We start from the raw sequence: 18,853 nt of genomic DNA on the forward strand, positions 1-18,853 counted from the left end.
CATTCCTCTTGTTCATACTGACCATTAAAAGATCCATTCTTAATGTGACTTCAATGTAAGTGATGGGGGCCAAAATTCAAAGTCCTTGTTTTGTACAAAAATGTATTTGAAAGTTAATCAGAAGCTAATGTGAAGCTTTGGTGGTCCAAACTAGTAGAATCAAGTGGACATGTTCCAAAGTTACCACCTTTATACTTGCAAATTTCCCTCTTTTTATTACTATCCTCTCACTGCCACTCAACAGAGAAACACTGTCCATGGAAACATGATGAGGGAGTTTTATACTAAAAACACTTTGGAAGATATCCACTTATTCTGACTAATGTGGTCGACTGAAGCCTCATATTAGCTTCAGATAAACGTTTAAAATAATTTTCGAGGGGATCTTCTAATGGTCAGTATGAAGAATGATTACAGCAAGAAAAATCTGTTTCAATGCTCATTTGGGCTCCTGACCGTTGTTTAAAGACAGACTTGAAGAATTGTGAACCTCTCCTTTAAAATTGGACTAAATTTCCTGTTCTAAGTGTTTTAAATTATAACCTTCATTTCAATGTCATTTTGACAACCATGTTTTCAACAAGCAACAATTTCTACACGTGGTCAAATTTCTTGACAAAAGCCTTTAGAAATAAACTTCTTTTATATCATTTTATCACATAGGTTTAAACAGAGATGTTACCACAGTGATTGCAGCTGATTTACTTCTGCACTCAGTTCACCTAGAATCTGTTCAAATCACACCTACATAGTCCTAATGAAGCAGGTAAGATGACATTTTGAGTGTTAAACCATTAATAAATATTAACTAATGCTGTGTTTTTTAACTTTAACTTTGAATGATGCTTATTTATCCATTAATATTTAATGTTATAGAGAAATACTCAAGATTTAAATCTGAGTTTTCAGGGGGTTGTTGTATAGGCATTTCCTCACGAACACAAAGCAGCTGGAATCATGCTGAAAAAGCGAGCTAGTTCAAAGAGAGTGAATTCAGGTTTGACCTGATTCTATACACCCTGTTATCTCCCTTAAAATGTCAAGTACCTGAATACGCTGATCAGGGCATGAAAGTACTTATAAATATTATGTCCTTCAGTCCTAGAGATTAGAATTTCCATTTCAGGCGAAAAAGCCTCTGGAAAGCCAAACATCACATGCTGAGTGTAGAAAACTGGAAAGGTTACTGAGCCTTATCTGCAATTATGCAAAAACACAGAGATTGGCCAAACCCATATTCATTGGTACAAAGGGAATCTACAATGCATTGATGTTGCTTACAGCATTCTCCTCTCAGATGCAGATGTGTAGCATACAGCACATCCTACAGGAGAATACAGGCTAGAACAGCTGACTATACACAAGTCACACCTCGTCATGTTTTGTATTATCAATGCAGGTGATTAAACTTTAAAAAGATTTTTAAAAAAACAAACAATAGAGATTACAAATTAACATTTTTTAAATTTGGTTTTAATTCAGGAGTTTCTCATTTGCACACATTATATGGGGAACGGATTAGACACACGCAAGGGTTTTATTTGAACCATGTAAATGCATTTAGTCTCCAACACTGTACAAATAAATATCTCCAAATATGTATTTCATCACTCTCTTTCACCTTCTTCTTCTATCAGCTCCACTGACATGGAGCTGCTAAAATGTTGACAACTCCACTTCTGCACTCATTGTGTCAACTGTTTCATTGTCAGCATGTGTTTTTTTTTGTTTGTTTGTTTGTTTGTTTTTTCTGGAGAAAGAAAGATGAGGGACAAGAAATGAAAATTTGATACACAGGTCACATGGAAGAATCTGCTCTCTTATCTTTTCATCAACACCTGGGAGTATAAATAGTTTAGTTTAAAAATAATGGCTTTCATCTTCAATTACGCCTCTGAATATTCAATATGAGAGCAATGGTGCCCCCTTGTGTAAAATATAATTAATAGTCTAATAGTGATGTGCATACATGATAGATTCTAATAAAATCTGAAGATCCCCTCTATGACAGGCTCTGAGGTACATATGTTATCTGAACATTTTTATTCCACAGTCGTACTCTTTCCTCTGCAGTAAACTTATACTGATTCTCTCAGAAGTGAAGGGCATTCATGCTGTCTGTCTTTAGCCTCTCCGGCTCTTCAGACAAACTGCAGCTCTATCCTCCGTTGTCACAGCTCTGGGCGCACTGCACTGCCCTGGGCTCAGTCAGACGGTCGTAGGACAGCACCGTCATAACCTGTAAAATGTACAGCATGATATCGCTTTAGAGAATAGAGAGCTCCAAGCAATAAGAAGAGGCCATCAAAGGCGTGCTGAGTTAAAGGAATACTATGCAGGATTTGTCAGTTTGAATGCTGTGTGTTTGTAAAGTTGGCCTCTCCTCCCCGGCTCAACAAGCGAGCGAGAGACAGAGAGAGAGAGAGAGAGCACAGTGGTGGTCGAGCGAGCTAGAGAGTGAATGAAGAGAGGGAGCAGCACTGGCGAGAACAAAGCCGTGAATCAGATAAATAAAACATTATTTTCTTATTGTTTCATGGTGGTTACATTCTAAAGCACAAATAAATACGCCCACATCTCCGCACAACCCTGCAGGAAGGTGCCGTATTGCTGGATTTTGTGTGAATTTAGAGCTTCATCCTGTGGCCTCTCTGCTCTGTGTGTGTGTCGCTCAGCCTCGCCTTCCGTCAAGCAGACACACAGACCTGCAGCTCTTTATACATCCGTGACACAGAGACAGAGGGCAGAGCGGAGCAGAGGAGAGAGACGGAGACAGTGATGTAACCTGGTCTCTATGCTACGAGTCCCGACCTCACACCTGCGTGCTGTTATTAGCTAGAGGCTACACACCCACTGCCCAAAGGTTGATGCCAAGAAGATGTCCTGAATACTTAAATAATAAGAAAATACAGGCAGAGGGAAGGGTTTCTTCAGATAAATACACCACCACACAATTCTAGTGGGTCATAAGTGATGATTGAGAGGGATTATTTTTGTATGAGTCTGTACATTGTTTTTTAGGAAAATCCTGCATAGTATACTTTTAAGGATTTTATAAGCAAGCGCACCCCTGAAGCTACTATTTTTCAATTTGGGAATGGGGGAAAAATCAGTTTTCTTAAGCCAGTTTTGATTGGTTTCTAATAGAAAATGTACTTATAGGGTAGAAAAGTAGAAGCATTGAGATAATGTTTTAATTATGTCAGTTCCAGCTTCTTCACACTATTAAAATTAACTCAATAGTTAAATATTTTGAGAAATACACTTAGGGGAGAACCAGGACAAAAGTAATACTTTTCAGATAAACGTCATTTTTAACATTACAGACAGGTGCTATTTTGTACAAATGTGGAACAACTTCGGTATAATTTGACTTTGACTGGAACTTGCACATTGTTACTTTCGACCCCGTCGATGATGAAGATGACATTGCTACTGTAGAGGGACTAAAGAGACACCTGTTAAAATCATGACTGTGACACATGAAACAATAAACACAACTTGTCATTTAAAAAAATTCACCACGAGTGAATTTACTTACCGTCATCAGGTAAAACTCTGTGAAAGTATCCACATGATTTTTTGCGGTTCTGGTAAGTGTTGCGTGCTGACACAGTTAGACATATCAAACTTGTATGGGCTCTGAGAAAATTACTGTGTTACTTTCGACCCAGTTCTCCCCTATTTACTTTCTTGCTGAAAGTTAGATGAGAAGATTCAATACCACTGTCATATCTGTCTGTTAAATATGAGGCCATGGCCAGGAGATGATTGGCTTAGCTTAGTATAGCAAAAAGACTGGAATCAGAGAGAAACAGCGAGTCTGGCTCTGTCTGAGAAGTAAAACCAGACTATCAGCACCTCTAAAGCTCACTAAATAACATATTACATCTGGGTTGTTTTATCTGTAGAAAAGGCAAAATGTAAAAATAACAATTTTACATTGATGACAGAACTCTAGCTTTTCATCTTTACATTTGGTTTTTTGTTCGGATTAAAAAACAAGATATAAGCTTAATAATGAGCTTTAGAGGTGTGGCAGTCTGATTTTGTTACCTTTGGACAGCAAGAAAGCAAATAATCATGTTCCCCAATATTTCAAACAATACCTTTAATTCATGTTAGCAATTTTCTATCTGTTTGATGCTATGAAATAATATAATGAGCTGTATTCTACTCACTGTGATCATTATGAGGAGAGCTAGCATCATGCCCAGCATTATGTATAAATTATTGGTCAATCCTCCAGCCCACAGAGGACCCAAGATGGTGGCCAAGCCCCCAACTGAGCGTCTGACACCTTGGCTGAATCCTTTTGGTGACACATCACAAAGAATTAAAGCTTATTTCCCTCATGTCCAAACATTAAAATATGGTTTCAAAGTACTGTATGTATAACCGTTTCTTTATATCAAATAGCAGTCTGTTGTTTTAATATGTTGAAACATGCAAAAGGTGCCATGATAAAATGAGCCAACCTTGTGTTTTTTCTGCAGTGACTTTGGAGAAGAGAGACACCTGAGACACGGCCACAAAGGGAAGCCCCAACAGCTGCAGAAACACTCCGATGATGAAGGCCGACAGCTCCCATCCATAACCACCTGGCAGGGACCGAAAGATAATACTGAGGTTTTACTGAATCACAATAGTTTGCCCCAAAATTATATGGATTACAACACTGCACAATGATATTTACAGACTGTCATCTAACCCAATCTCTCACATATGATTAAGATTCATAAGATTCATATATTTGGTAAAACACAGCTATTCAATTAGTTTTTGTTGCTTTTTATTTATGGTACATAATGATAATGTATCAGAGTATATGTGACAGATCATACTTCAGTTATCAAGCCTCTCTTCTCTTGGTTTTTAAGTTCCTTCCACAAATGAGTTGGCACCACCAAAGATAGCTCTATCTGAAGACGAAACCACTGCCAAGCTGGCAGCCACTAGATTTTTGTTCTCTGCTGCTTTGCATCATGCACATGTTTGTGTGAATTTGTGCCCACTCAAAATGTTGGATGTTCCCGTCTAAGCTGGAAGCCTATAATCTTATTATCAAAATGCAATTTCACCAATCAAACATGTTTCTTAGTGGTCCAAATGAAAATAATTTTTTGCAGGTATCTCCCCTTTTAGGTTTTGTTTCTTTGTTTGGCTGTTTTAACTGTAACTGTAACAAATAGCAAACAAATGTAGGATATGCTTTAACAAATAGCATTTTTGTCTAATTAGATTACTGTAATCCTTTTATATGTACTCAGGCACTCCCTGGCTCCAGCACCTGTCACTTGTAATCAGAGCGATAAACGTGACGAGCTGCAACAGACGCAGGCCAACATGAACATACAGGATCCAGTTTGCCTGTATGATCTCCTGCTGGCCTGCGAGAGCTAAGCGATATCATTTACAGAGCACAGTCAATTCAGCCAGTGTGTAACCCAATATTGGCTCCGCTGTGCTCTATACACCAACACCAGCCTCACAGAAAGGATCTGGCACAGAAATTGATGCGTTTTTGAGCCTGTGTGTACCTTTGCATGAGTGTGTCTGTTTGTGTGTTTGTATGTGTCCCGGGCAGGGTAGCACCTCGAGGTTTGCAGAGGAAGATGAGGCACCAGATACAGGCGGCGCAGCAGATGACCAGGCCCACGGCCAGCACGACGCGGTCCGCCACCTTCCTGCTCAGCCAGCGCACAAAGAAGAAGCCCAGGATGACCTCCACCCCACACAAGCTGTACATCAGGCTGTTGCCCAGCTCACTAAAGCTGAAGTAGCGCTGCGTCAGAGGAGTCACCATGGTCTGGGGGGTTTTAGAAAGATGTTTGCAAGGTCAGTCAGTTAGATAAAGTGATTCAGTCAGTGGTAGAAGAGGAGAGACTCTTATTAGAGCTGAAATGAGCACCTTTTTAAGTCCTTCAAATGTTTCACTCAGGCCAGATCAAAAGAATTGTTCTGTTTTGATATTAAAGTGATTTTACAATCCAGGTCAGCACTGTGCGACTATCCAGTCACCACGATTTAATGAGAGGAGAGAAGGTGTCTTCACTCTTCATGTTCAGGACACAGAGACTGATTAGGTTCACTTGTTACATCAGTTTTACCCTGAGTATTAAATGATACTTGATTATATTCTAACAGAGCAGGTCTTTCCAGGTAAGGCCCAGATTGATGCAGTGTGGAAGAAATCCAGGGTAAAATAGTTTGACATTGTGTGAAATGTTTGGAAACTCTGGCTGATGGATCTCAACGGTGGCTGCTCTCACCTCCAGCGCTGTCTGATTGAAGAGAGTGATGAACTGAGCCGTGAGGAGTACAACCACCTCCTCTCTCAGGAACTCTACAGAGTGAAAGACAGAGAGATATACTGGATAAAACCAGAAAACCAAAGAGAAAACCCATAAAACGAGCTCAAGTGGCACCAATAAATTGAAAGTTTCAACTGGCAAGCTATGTTGAGATAAAGAAGTTTAAAGAGAAATGAAAACTTGGACTATCTGAAAGTAATGTCAAGATTGAAAGAGGGAGGTGTGACGAATCCTGGCTGGTTGGTCATGTTGATCCTCTGGTTCAATAAACTGTCTATTTCTTTTGGAAGAGATAAGTGAGAGTTCTGCTTTTTTCTTATGTTCAAAACATGATAACACAGAAAAAATTTTTTTTTAATGAATTCCAAATTTTGATACCAGCTTTTTTCTGGAACAAAATCTCCATTATGGACTTGGAGAGGAGGAAAAATGAGCTGGGCTTGCTGCTAAATTTGGAAGTATGTGCCAGATGGCTGGAGGAATGGCTCAATATTACAGTGTGTGATCTTCTATGGTTCAGTTATCAGTGTGTGATCTACTATGGTTCAGTTATTAGTGTGGTGCACTATTATTTATGAGATTTAATTTTAGTAAGCCACTGCATGCGCATGTGTGCATAAATACAGAGGCCCGTGGACATGTTCTTTGAAGGTAAATAAAGGTTATGTGTTTTAATATTTATTATATGGGTTTAAAGGGGACCTCAAATAATTTAGTATTGTATTTCCTTAAAGTTGGAGGCCTTGCAGAGACAGATTAGAAGAAAAACAAAGCAGAGGCTGAGATATCCTGACTTTTAGCGTCTAGAAATTGGTCAAGCTCCAAAAAGACTGGGTCCTATATTTCCCAGAGTATTTTCTTCAGATCCTCCCTGCCTGGTAAACACCCACAACTCCATGCCCCTAGTTTGTAATTCAGACTTTCTGTTAAAAATGTGTAACTCCAACACTGAAGGCTCCTCCAGAACTGAGCAGTACACCTCATGAAAAGTAATCTAATCTTCATCTGTAAAACTGGTGGAGTAACACTTTTAACTTCAAAATATTTTTTGTATAACCCATTAAAAAGAAATTTGTATAGTGGCTAAAAACAATTTTACAGTGTGTTATTTAAAGCATTATTAACTGTACACATGTACAAATGGCAGGTTTAAAACCATTCATAAATGTGTTGAAACCACCTTTCATTACATATGATAAGAATTATGTTTTACTTAAAAAAAGCATTCATTAAAGGAACAATTCAACATTTTGGAAAATATTCTCACTCACTTTCATTCTGAAAATTAGATGAGAATTTTGATACCACACTCATATGAGTCGGTTAAATATGAAGCTACAGTCAAGAGCCGGTTAGCTTAGCTTAGCACAAAGACTGGAAACAGGGGGAATCAGCTAGCCTGGCTCTGTCAGCGGTTAAAAAATCTACCTAGTGTATTTCCTAAAATGTCAGACTGTTCCTTTAAACCATTATTAATTGTTTGTATACTTATTAATGCTAATAAGAAATACTGACCCAACTCAGACCCAACGCTTTGGCAACAGTGTGACTTTCAACTGAGAAAAATAGGGGTAGAGGGAAAAAAACATTTGACACACTTGTATAATTCTCCTTCCTTCCCAAAAATAAAAAATAAAAAAAAATCTCACAGCTTTTACTTGTGTTTTTTTGTGCTCTGATCAGGAATAGAAAAAACTGAATGAAAGAAAGTGAAAGATCTGCTTGAGTTTCAAAGGTTCCTCACCGATACACAAAAAGTCAGGGAAGATCAATAATTCAGGAAAGCGAATACCAGGCACACTGCTAACAGCCAACAGACACCGCTACAGTATGTGCAAGAGCTGCAGACATCCTCCAGTTTTGCTCTGGAGTTTCTGGTGTTGTAGATTTTCTTCAAAACAAAAAGGAATCAATAAGACGAATGTTGGCCACATTACCAATTCTGTCTCCATTTCATCCACAAGTCAACCACAGCAAGCAAGTCAATAAAAAAGGAAGTCTGTTATCCATCCCTTTGCCACATCTTCAAAGAGTGAGAGAATCGATACCAAGGTTTGACACGTGCACACAAACACACACACACACAGTTTGGAGACTAACAAAGTACAGAAAAAGTCAGTCAATAGCGGCACACAATCACTGCTTGCATCCTATGTAAATTTACTATGACACTAATCCAATAAGACATCTGACATCACATATATACACACAATCTGACATAAAACAGACATATACACACAGGTCCAATCAATACATGGGGAATCTGATCTGACATGCCACACACCAATCCACAGAGAGACCTGGAGCATTGACAGTGTGTGTGTGCATGCGAGAAAATCAATAGAGCAGATACGAAACATGTGCATTGGCAGTGACACCTCATCCTACCTGAATCCCACAAACAGGGCAGAGGAAAGCTGACAATCATTGCTTAGGACAGGCAGTCAAACCTCCTCACTCACCTCTGCTGGCGCTGAAGTTTTTGAAAGGGTTTGAAACCGCCGAGGCGCCGTGGAAGGGCTGCATTTCAGATGAGGCGGAGGTCTCCGATTGGTCGGAGATGACAGCTCTGTAGGTGTGCACCGGCTCTTCGTCGGACCCCATCAGCGGCATCTCCTCCTCATCCTCCTCCTGTTTCATCTCCATCATCGCCGCTCCCCCCTCTGTGGAGCTGATGGGTGGTACATCCCAGTACATAGCCAGGACAGCAAACTGGAGCAGCACCCACAACAGGCACATGAAGATCTGAGAAAAAAAAGTGCCCTTAAATATTTTATAAGTTAACAGCCAAAAAAAGAAAGTTCTTTTTACAATATCAAAATACCAGAAAACTATCTGGAGAGAGAGACTATGAGTGCTCAAAGAATAATATAACCTGCCACAGTGAAATCAAGAGAGACGTGCAGTGTCAAATTATGTGGAAAATGGAAGTAGGCGTAGAGTTGCTTTGTTATATCTCATTTAAGCTACATCCGTGCTACAGGTGTTTTATTCAGAAAGACTCATGAGACGGAAATAGATCGATACAGGTTGTTACGGGCCTGAGTATCGCTGCAGGTGTTTTGTATTCCTCTTACTCTGAAGAGAACAAAGAAAAAAATACATGAGTGCAGAAAGAGGAGCGACTATTTCTGAAGATTGTTTCTGTATTCATGAGGCTTTCGGAGAACCTTAGATTACTGATTATCTGGATGCTGTTACCCCAGGAGACGTATACTTGTTCACAACAAAGGGCCCCAGTTTGAAATCACACAGCCTCAGGAACAGGTTGAACGCCGGCCCTGGAGAGACAGGAGGAAGCACTTTGAAGAGGAGATGGAATAAAAACAGAAGATGTGGATACAGTAGCCTCCACCTTAGTGATTTTATTGAGTGTCTCCTGCTCACAGTTGAAACTAAACATCAAAGAGGACATCACAAAATTCTTCCAAAATTCTTGGTGTCTGATATTTTTCAGAAGCCAGAGGAGGTAGAGAAATGACACCAGTCTCACTGACCGACAAGGAGGCCGGCTTGTCGACACGCCATGATGGCTGCGAAGATACCCGCTCGCTCCTCTGGCCGAGTGCTCCGAGTCAGGAAACCAAAGATGGAGGAGCCCGCTCCTGCACCGATACCTGAGAGGAAAACAGCATCCTTCTGTTTCACCTTCACACCTTCCACACATGCTGATATAGTGCATGTTTGGGTGTTATTTCACTGCATGCATGCATGTATGTATGTGTGTGTGTGTGTATGTGTGTGTGTGTGTGTGTGTGTGTGTGTGTGTGTGTGTGTGTGTGTGTTACCTGCTACAAGCCGACTGCACAACAACAGCCACTTTGAATATCCAAGAAAATACATGAAGTTTCCTGAGGACAAATAAAAATGAAAATCATGTTTGGGAAACAAAATGCTTCTCAGGTGTGAAACAAATGCTTGACTTGAAGGTTGTATCCAAAAATTGTTTTTAGCAATGCTGGCGGCGTGACGGTCCAACAAGTGGGTCCACTGATTTGGTCCAGACTGAAATATTTCAACAAAACAATTGGATGGATTGTTATGAAATTATGTACACACACTCATGTCTCCCTCAGGATGAACAGTGATAACTATGGGGACCCCTTAACTTTTCATCTACTGCCACCATCAGGTCAAATTTTTAATTTGACCAATATTTCCATTTATGCCTTTATTTAGTGTTAATTACCAAATGTTAGTATGCTAAATTGCTAAACTTGATGGTGACCACAGTAAAAACTATAGCTGCTACACATCAGCATGTTAGCATCGTCAGTGTTAGGGTGTTAGCATGCTGGCATTTGCATTTAGCAAACACCAACATGTCTAAGTATAGCTAATGTATGTATTATAGGAACTGGATGTCAGACGTGTTCAATCATTTGCCTGGCACATAAGCCAAAAAAGTTTTCTAGCTTCCTGGTTTCCTTCCCAGTTGTGCAGCCCACTGAATATGTGCAGCAAGCTTTTCTAGGCTCCAGGAAAGTTTTACAAACAAAAAACCTTCATGGATTGAAAATTCATCATAAAAAGAGTAATAATTCATCTTATATGCAGTTTGAGGGAAAAAATTGGAAAAAAATTGGCTGCAAGGCTGAGTGGCGTTGCTGAATCCAGTTTTTTTAATACATCCATGATATAATATAGCCTCACAGAGCTGCTAGCATGGCTGTAGACTCTTGTTACTAACTTTAGTCTACTGGTGTGTTTGCTAAGCTGTAGTGTTGCCCAAATGTCTTGTAAGCATTATGTCTTCTTTTTTTAACCTCAATTTATCTCTACAATGTATTGTAAAAAAAGAAAAAAAAAAAAAAGTATACAGTGTAGAATTCATGGTCACTAACTGAAAGGTAACTATGTGAAGATTATCAGTTATTGAGGGTAACTGGACTTGGTTGAAGATGAAGATGTTTCAGCCCTCATTCAAGGGGCTTCTTCAGTTCTAACTGACTGGTAGGGAGTTGCAGATATTTAACCTCTGTGGGGTCGTTATCAAGGTTATAGATACCACTTGGTTCGTTAGTGCTCCTGGCTGTTGTAGTGTTGTTGTAGGTGAAAGGTAACCACTATCATGTCTTGCTCAGGCTGCCAGATGAAAGAAATGACCTGACATTGTTTTTATTTTGCCATCTAGAGCCATTTATAATCCTCTTCATTGACTTACCATTATGGTATGGAGTGAATAGTAAATAAGTAAGTGAATAATTTCTGACGAAGCCCAAATAGGAGCTACAGACTTTCACATAACAGACAAACATACAGTCATGCCAGTGTCTTCTAAAATCTGACCCTTTTTGTCATGTGATTTGTCTTGTGGTTCGGCGACTCACCGACAATCTCAAAGAAATTGGAGAACAGGATGATGGACTTCGTAGTTTTGCTCCGGTCTGACCAGACCCCAAACAGCGGGCCCGTGAGCAGTCCGCTCAGACTGAACGCAGACAGACCCAGACCCAGGAAGTATGGAGGGGCCTCCAAAATCTGGAGATACCTCCATATTGTTGGCAGAATGACAGCTGAGACCATCAGAAATGGATGGAGGAGGATAAGTGTGGAGGAAAGAAAACCAGGGGGGAGGGAGGGGAGAAAATGACATGCCTCATTTACCCACAGCAAAATATATTTCAATTAAATCTGATGCGATATCCTCTGTGATGTGAGCACACAGCCAAAAATGCCGGGCAGATTCTTATTCCAGTCTGCTCTAATGAGACCATTATCTCATGTCTTCAAGTCTATAAAGCTGTCATAATGAACTTACCGTACTCTATGCCGCTCAGCATAAATATCAGTCCAATGGTTAGAAAAGTTAGATTCTTCTTTTGGTGATTATCCATTTTGCTCAGTGACTTGCTGCCTTTTATACACCGACCTCTGTCTGCGCATGTTGTTCCGAAATGTTGTTCAGTGGCATAATCAGATAACAAGAGACACTGTGCGTCCAATTACAACTGCTAGTCCGGATAATCAGAGGAATTTGTCGCACCATTGTACAAGGTCATCTCAGAACTTCTTAGAAGTGGAAAACAGAGATCATGTGAGGTTTCTCCTATAGAGGAGGCTCAGCAGGGGCGACACAGGGCAGAATAATTCAAATCAGCGTTGGAAAGAAAACAGTGCAGCCTGAAATGATTGCAGTAGTCCGTTTGCATTAGGCATTTATGTTATGTTCTAGTAGAGTCACGTCCGCATTGCAGCACCAAGCCGTGAGCCTCACGGTCAAGGCAATGTCTCAGGTTACCAGGTTGAGGTAAAGTACACTGAGCTCTATACATATTTAATCTTGTTTTCTTCAGTTTCATCAAAAGCACTTGATTCTCCCGCAACCCTGAGGAGACGCTGGGGTGAAATGTGCCAGGCTTATCTGCCCTCTAGTAGGTTACAGGTATGAATAACTTTGCTGTTTTACAAAAAAAAGAGACTCCATTTGCCACAAATACAATAAATAAATACAAGTCATGAAAACATACAAGTAATATAATATATTGGATAAACCAAAGTACATTTCTGAGAATATGAAGCTTTAACACCAGGGTGTATGGAAAATATTCAAAATAACACTTGTATTGTATTCAATACTGAATAAATTGGTATGACAGTGCTGTCCGTGTTATTGAATGGTTGGCTCCATTTTCAACCTGCTGTGGTGTTCCTAGCCTTGGGCATGTTATATTAAACAGAAATGTCACAATACCTCCATATGTTTTTCCTGCAACCCATGAATAATACAAGAAGTTTCGATTGTTTGAATAACACATATAAACTCGCTCAGCATCTTCCTCTCATATCACACAGCGTCGGGACTGCCGGGTCCGAGAGGTTTCACGCTTAACAGGCCAACGGCATAATGGGATGTCGTAGGACTCATGTGTTTGGGTCAGTACGTCTTCTGTGGTGTGTGAATGTGAGTGTGTGTAAAGATTATTGATTTGGCACACAATTGCTACTTAATGCCCATTAAAGCTGACTTCACAGAGAATATTTTCTGACTCTGAACAGTGTAATCATGCTGTTTTATTCTGTTTTAAAAGTTAATAATCGAGAAAGGATTCATGCAACTCTGCTTTTCCGTGACTTTTCCATCAACTGCTGCATGTAGCTGAATCTCACGGGCCCACTGAAAGGCCATTAGCATCCTACCTGGCTTACCTGTGTTGGTTTCTATAGAAACAGACAAGAGGGTGGAAGGTGTTTTTGCACTCACCTTTGAGCCTTGGTAAACAACAAGGTGTTCCCCTAAGAATAAACTGCAATCTAGTCCACTCAGTCAGTCACTGCGTTCACTGCACTGGAGCCTGACGGAGATACGAAATGATCAGCTGCTGACAGAGGGACATTTGACTTTCAGATAGAGAGAGAAGAGCTTGTTAGGTGGATACAGATACTTGGGGCTGGGTGGTGACTGAGATAGGAGTGGGCATGTTCTTGAACACAGCTTCTCCCCGGAGGTCGTTCAGTATCCCCATTAACATCAACCTGCAGGGTGCTCGCAGGCGGCAGACACGGTAAGAGGGCAATCGACTGGGTCAGCCGGCAAGGCTTTGAGACTACTGATGGAAGTAGTTTATTGTGAAGGAAAAACATTGTTTAATAAAGCTTCACATTCAGATTTCTAACTGAGCTTGAGCATATATGAGTATCCATGATTGTACATACGTATGTTAGGGTTGTAAAAAAACAAATTAATATCCCGTTGATTTTACACCTTAAGTTCAGTTTACTTGTCATGAAGAGATTGTAAATAGTTGTAAAATGTCTTCTGCGGCTCCCTGGAGCTCTCTGAGAAAATAATCTTACATTGGGCTTGAAGTCTTAAATCTTCCAGAGAGCCTGTGTTATGAACTGGGGTTGTGGAATTGATGATGTGTGTATTTACCAGGCTTAGAGGGTCCAATGAAAGATGCTGTCACATTGTTGCATTATGGGAAATGTAGGGTCCGGTGTTTTTAGAGCTGGAAGACAGATATCTTGGTCTCTGCTGCTTCGATTTTGATCATTCTTTTTTTTTTTAAGTCTGTCTCTCACAATTCAGGTGGTAGTATAACACTACATTTCTGGAGTGCCCCTTTAAAGTGTGTCTTGTCATTGAAACTTTACCTATTGACTTGTGTTTATACTGCTAAGAAATGTCGTAAAAAGCACTAGTTTTGACTGGCTAAATGTTTAATGAGTTCTCTGTTGTGCAAAGCTAAATATAAAGAGGAAATGCTAAAGGAAGAATGTAGTTAGTTATAGTTTTTTTGTTGAATAGTTTTTTTATTTTTGTGGTTTGGTCATTTACATGATCTATCCAGGAAGATGTTGAAAATATCATATGGAGATATTGAGATGCAAAAGTTTGACCTTGAAAATGACCTTGGTGTTGGTGTTAGGCATACATGTTTTTTTACTTAAATATAAATCTGACTGGATCTGTTCAAATATTTGAAGTTTTTGAATTTGTGTGTGTGTGTATGTGTGTGTGTGTGTGTGTGTGTGTGTGTGTGTGTATGAAAGACACAGGGAGTTCATCCACACAGTGGGAGCACAGGAGCAGGAGTGGAGCAGAGGTGTGGGTGGACGTGGGGGTCAGCGAGCTCGTACCTTGCTGGTGTCAAGTGTCGGGGAGGACAGAGCTATCCTGCTGGGCTTCACCATGATGGCCTTCTCAGTGCTCATGTTGTTTGTGGTCGGCATCGCTATAATCAAACCTTATGTTAACAGGTACACTGTAGTCTGTTCCTGCTAGAGGGTACTGTATATAACACAGTAATATGAAGGATTATAGTAGAGATGTTATTACACATTGGTTTACTCATGCAAATGGCTTCATAAAGGTAACGGTGGTAGATTTACATTTTTTATCTTTTGATTGATTGAGAAATCATTTCTAAAAATGCCTGACCAACAGTCCAAAACTGTAGCAAAGTTTTACATTTGTGAAGCTGGAACCAGCAAATATTAGTTTTTCTGGGTTTTTTTCAATCATCAAAACTGATGATTCGAATTCTGTCTGAATAAAGTCATTTTATGACTCACAGTTTAGATATTATGGAGAAACTCCTCTCCAGATCAAGCAGAAGTAAGTGAAAAAGAGAAACGGCCAAACTGCCGAGACGAAATAAAAAATAAAGTCAAAATTATGAGATAGTAAATACCTCATAGTTTTGATTTGATTTTTTGTTTGTTTGTTTTATTATGCACACGTTTTCATCTTTTTATTCTCCTGGCAGAGATGAGCTTCCATAAGGCCTATTGTCAGGGAAATTTAAAGATGAATTCACAGAGAGCAAGTTGTCTTTCACAGTTTCATTGCAGTAACCAGTTCACATTTGCATATGCGGATCCCCCAGTTTGCTATGCTGAAGAGATACTGTATGAAGTTCAGTGTCAGTATTTGTACACACAGCCACATGCGTCATTATCATCCCATATTCGTCACCCTAATAGGTTCCTTTTAATTAATTCACCGTCTCTGTAGGGAGTTTCTTTCGTCTCCTGAGAATTAAAAGTTGAAAGCTGAATCCTTATCTGCCTTTCCTCCCTAAGAAGTTTCCTCCTCTGCCTCTGTCTAATGAGCAGTAAAGTAACAGTGACCAAGTCCCACAGCTCACCTTTGATGGTACCTGTTGGGAACATCTTCACACAGGCAGCAGTGAGACAAAGTCTTATAATGTGCTTTGGGCAATAAAGGCAGTATAACATAATCCTAAGACCACAACATAAGGGTATAAGTTTCCATTTCACCTATCATCAGAGATCTAATAAGAAACATCAGTTGTCTTTCTGGTGTGAGTTTATTTGCATGTGTTGGGGGATACGTGGATTCGGTACCTTGAACTTTTCCTGGCTCTTGTCTTCCAGTAACTGGAAGGAGGCCAGCTGTGTGCTGCTGAAGACAGAAATCCTGCAGGAGTGGGTGGACTGCAGGGGTGTGAGCACTGTGCCGTGCCTCGATGTGACGGTTAACCTCACAGACTCCAATAAGACGGCTTCTCTACACTTTGACGAGGAGTCGGTTCTTCTCGCTCCTGAGGTGGGGATTTATGGAAGCAAATTCCAGGTTTTAGGTCTTACCTTAGAGCTTTATTGGCGTCAGGTTTGGATCTACTTCACACCAGGTGTGGATTGTCGACTGTCAGGGAAGAACGCCTGCAAGATAGTAACCCTCGAGTGGATAAGAGCTTTAGGGCTTTATGTCTATGTACAACTGACATGTAGGACCACTAGGCACAGTAGCTCTAAATTCTGCTACTCAGGACTCAGGACATCCTAGTTTTCATATTATAGCCATAGCCATAGCAGGGACTTATACCTGTGAAAGTAATAAAGGTAAAAAACTTCAGTGAACAAGCTCACGGGATGAAAAAGTAGCAGTGCTCATGATTCATGTGTGCTTGTGAATAAGCCAGCAGACATTATTGGAAGATGCTTGCTGCTCTCATGCTGAACTCCTGCTCCATTCAGAGGAATTGTATGAAACAATTTTCAGTATCAGTGCAGCATGGAAGCAAAGAGGGACTGTTCAATCTTTAACAGACAAAAAACTGAATCAAAAAAGAACCTTGCAGCTTGTCTTGCTGATTGCAATCAGCACTTCCAACTGTGACAAGCAGGTCACTTGATAAAAATGACACTTGAATCATATCCTTTTTTCCACAGTGTTTCTACATACCCAAATGTCGGATGGATCGGACAGAACTTCAAGATGAAGTCCAGAGAGTAAAAAAGAGCTTGGACGCTCACCTAGGGAGCAAATCATCATGTTTTGTTGACCTCACAAGGCACCCAAATGACGTCATCCTGAGCAGGAAGTACACTTTGAGGAAGACCTTGTTTGCATTGACGTGGCCTGGTTTGATGCTGGGTGGCGGAGCTCTGCTGGTGGGCCTTGTGAAGCTGACACAGTACCTAGCTCAGCTGTCCCCTGAGATGTGCAGTGAGACTGCAGGAAACAAGCTGACTTCAAGACACACCCAGGGCAACCTGTACAAACTTATGCAGAGGTCCAGTGTGCAGTCTCCCTCATGAGATAACCAGTGTTACTGTTGCCAAGGACTGTAGCAACAAGCCAAAAATACAGATTGTTATCATGTAACTGGTACATACTGTTAACTAGGGCCAGTATGTATAAAAGAATAAAATTTTGGTCTTAAGCGCATCAAAATTAAATTTTGCTGTTATTCTTACAATTAACAATCATTGTCATGCAGAAACCTGCAAACATCCATAGAAGTTTTCACTTCAAATGATTACTATATCCTTCTCTGACTTCTTTTAAGACTAACCTAACACCATCTGAAAATCTTGTTTTGCTGATCTCCAGTCTTAAGTTTAACTCCTCACCTTGCTGCAGTGATGTAGAAATGTACTCCAGGGTGTTTCAGTACACTGTGACATCACTGCTCGGTGTGGTTACAGGTGCAAGAGAGCACACTGGTGAACCAGACTCAAAACTTTCAACCAGAAAGGACAGTGAAACACAACTTTTCAGCCTGGTGTTACTTTTTTTTTTAGGAATAATATCCTAAATATCTTACATGATGTTGTCAAAATAACTGTAGAGGGAAATATTTTATATAAGCTTTGTTCTTGAGTGCTTCAATATTATTCAAGCATATATAAGGTTGGATACAATGAATGACGAGTAGTCTTAAAGGATAAGTTCACAGTTTTTCAAGTCTGTCTTAAAACCATAGTCAGGTTCCCATATTAACATTAAACTGGGTTTTCCTGCTGTTCATACTGACCATTAAGAGATCCTTTCCTAATGCGCCGTCAGTGTAAGTGATGAGGGACAAAATCCACAACCCTCCTCCTCCTTTCATGCAAAAATGTTTTCAAAAGTTTATATGAAGCTAATATGACGCTTCAGTAGTCTGAGTTAGTCAAATCAAGTGTATATCTTCTTTTTAATATATAATTCACTCTGTCTCAGCTGCAGTGGAAGGATCATAACAAAAATGGGAATTTGGGAAAATGGGAAAAATGGGACTTTGGTACTAAAAAGACTAACTTTGAGGGATATCCACTTGATTTGACTAGTTTGGACAGCTTCATATCAGTTTCAGATAAAATTTTAAATACACTTTTGCACAAAAAGAGGGATGTGGATTTCGTCCCCTATCACTTACATTGAAAGTGCATTAGGAAAGGATCTTTAAGTGGCCAGTATGAACAGGAGGAATGATTACAGCAAGAAAAACCTGTTTCATTGTTCATGTTGTACCTGACTATTGTTTTAAGACAGACTTGAAAAATTGTGAACCTATCCTTTAACTTTCATCATGACAAGGCGTGTATGAAGCTGCTATTAGCTGAATTCAGTGCTTGTGGGAGGAAATTTTAGGTCGATATGATTGTACTCAAGTTACTTTAGGTGTCTACTAAGTCCTACTTTTTTACTAAGAATTTATTTGGGACTATTCCCAAAACAATTTCTTTGCAAATGTATACATATCAGCTCAGTTTACCCAGTAAAGAGTCTCGTGTTGATTTCTAGGGGAAGATTGAGAGAACCTTTTTTTACCCAAATCTAAGGTTATCTGATTGAAGCCTTG

General features: G+C 40.0%; 2 protein-coding genes across 3 annotated transcripts; one reads left to right on the top strand and one right to left on the bottom strand.

Moving 5' to 3' along the window:
* Positions 1 to 1,441: 1,441 nt before the first annotated feature.
* Positions 1,442 to 12,174, bottom strand: mfsd8l2 (major facilitator superfamily domain containing 8-like 2). Its single transcript, XM_042427626.1, has 11 exons — positions 12,076 to 12,174; positions 11,645 to 11,830; positions 10,103 to 10,165; positions 9,812 to 9,931; positions 9,516 to 9,595; positions 8,777 to 9,059; positions 6,273 to 6,346; positions 5,596 to 5,809; positions 4,479 to 4,601; positions 4,182 to 4,312; positions 1,442 to 2,239 (listed from the first exon to the last, which is right to left on the bottom strand). Exons 1-11 carry the CDS (start codon positions 12,149 to 12,151, stop codon positions 2,159 to 2,161), a joined length of 1,431 nt encoding a protein of 476 aa, XP_042283560.1. The 5' UTR covers positions 12,152 to 12,174; the 3' UTR covers positions 1,442 to 2,158.
* Positions 12,175 to 13,092: 918 nt separating this feature from the next.
* Positions 13,093 to 17,451, top strand: LOC121907999 (calcium-activated potassium channel subunit beta-3). 2 transcript variants are annotated; one of them, XM_042427628.1, is made up of 4 exons: positions 13,093 to 13,190; positions 14,811 to 15,017; positions 16,158 to 16,329; positions 16,956 to 17,451. In XM_042427628.1, the coding sequence occupies exons 1-4, from the start codon at positions 13,162 to 13,164 to the stop codon at positions 17,322 to 17,324; spliced, it is 777 nt and encodes a 258-aa protein (XP_042283562.1). In that variant the 5' UTR covers positions 13,093 to 13,161; the 3' UTR covers positions 17,325 to 17,451. The 2 variants fall into 2 exon arrangements, with proteins under 2 accessions (XP_042283562.1, XP_042283561.1); XM_042427627.1 differs by lacking the exon at positions 13,093 to 13,190 and adding an exon at positions 13,700 to 13,819.
* Positions 17,452 to 18,853: the final 1,402 nt, after the last annotated feature.

This window comes from Thunnus maccoyii, chromosome 12, assembly GCF_910596095.1.
Source record: "Thunnus maccoyii chromosome 12, fThuMac1.1, whole genome shotgun sequence".
Taxonomy (NCBI): Eukaryota; Metazoa; Chordata; class Actinopteri; order Scombriformes; family Scombridae; genus Thunnus; species Thunnus maccoyii.

What these genes read in the sequence shown, in the direction of transcription:
- mfsd8l2 (XM_042427626.1), bottom strand. Translation starts at nt 12,151, where the DNA reads ATGGATAATCACCAAAAGAAGAATCTAACTTTTCTAACCATTGGACTG. An exon ending in GCTGAGCGGCATAGAGTACG is followed by an intron (nt 11,831 to 12,075) that starts GTAAGTTCATTA and finishes TGATGGTCTCAG; the next exon opens with CTGTCATTCTGCCAACAATA. An exon ending in CTTCCTCTGCAAACCTCGAG is followed by an intron (nt 4,602 to 5,595) that starts GTGCTACCCTGC and finishes GGTCCCTGCCAG; the next exon opens with GTGGTTATGGATGGGAGCTG.
- LOC121907999 (XM_042427627.1), top strand. Translation starts at nt 13,734, where the DNA reads ATGTTCTTGAACACAGCTTCTCCCCGGAGGTCGTTCAGTATCCCCATT. An exon ending in ATCAAACCTTATGTTAACAG is followed by an intron (nt 15,018 to 16,157) that starts GTACACTGTAGT and finishes CTTGTCTTCCAG; the next exon opens with TAACTGGAAGGAGGCCAGCT. An exon ending in CGGTTCTTCTCGCTCCTGAG is followed by an intron (nt 16,330 to 16,955) that starts GTGGGGATTTAT and finishes TTTTTTCCACAG; the next exon opens with TGTTTCTACATACCCAAATG.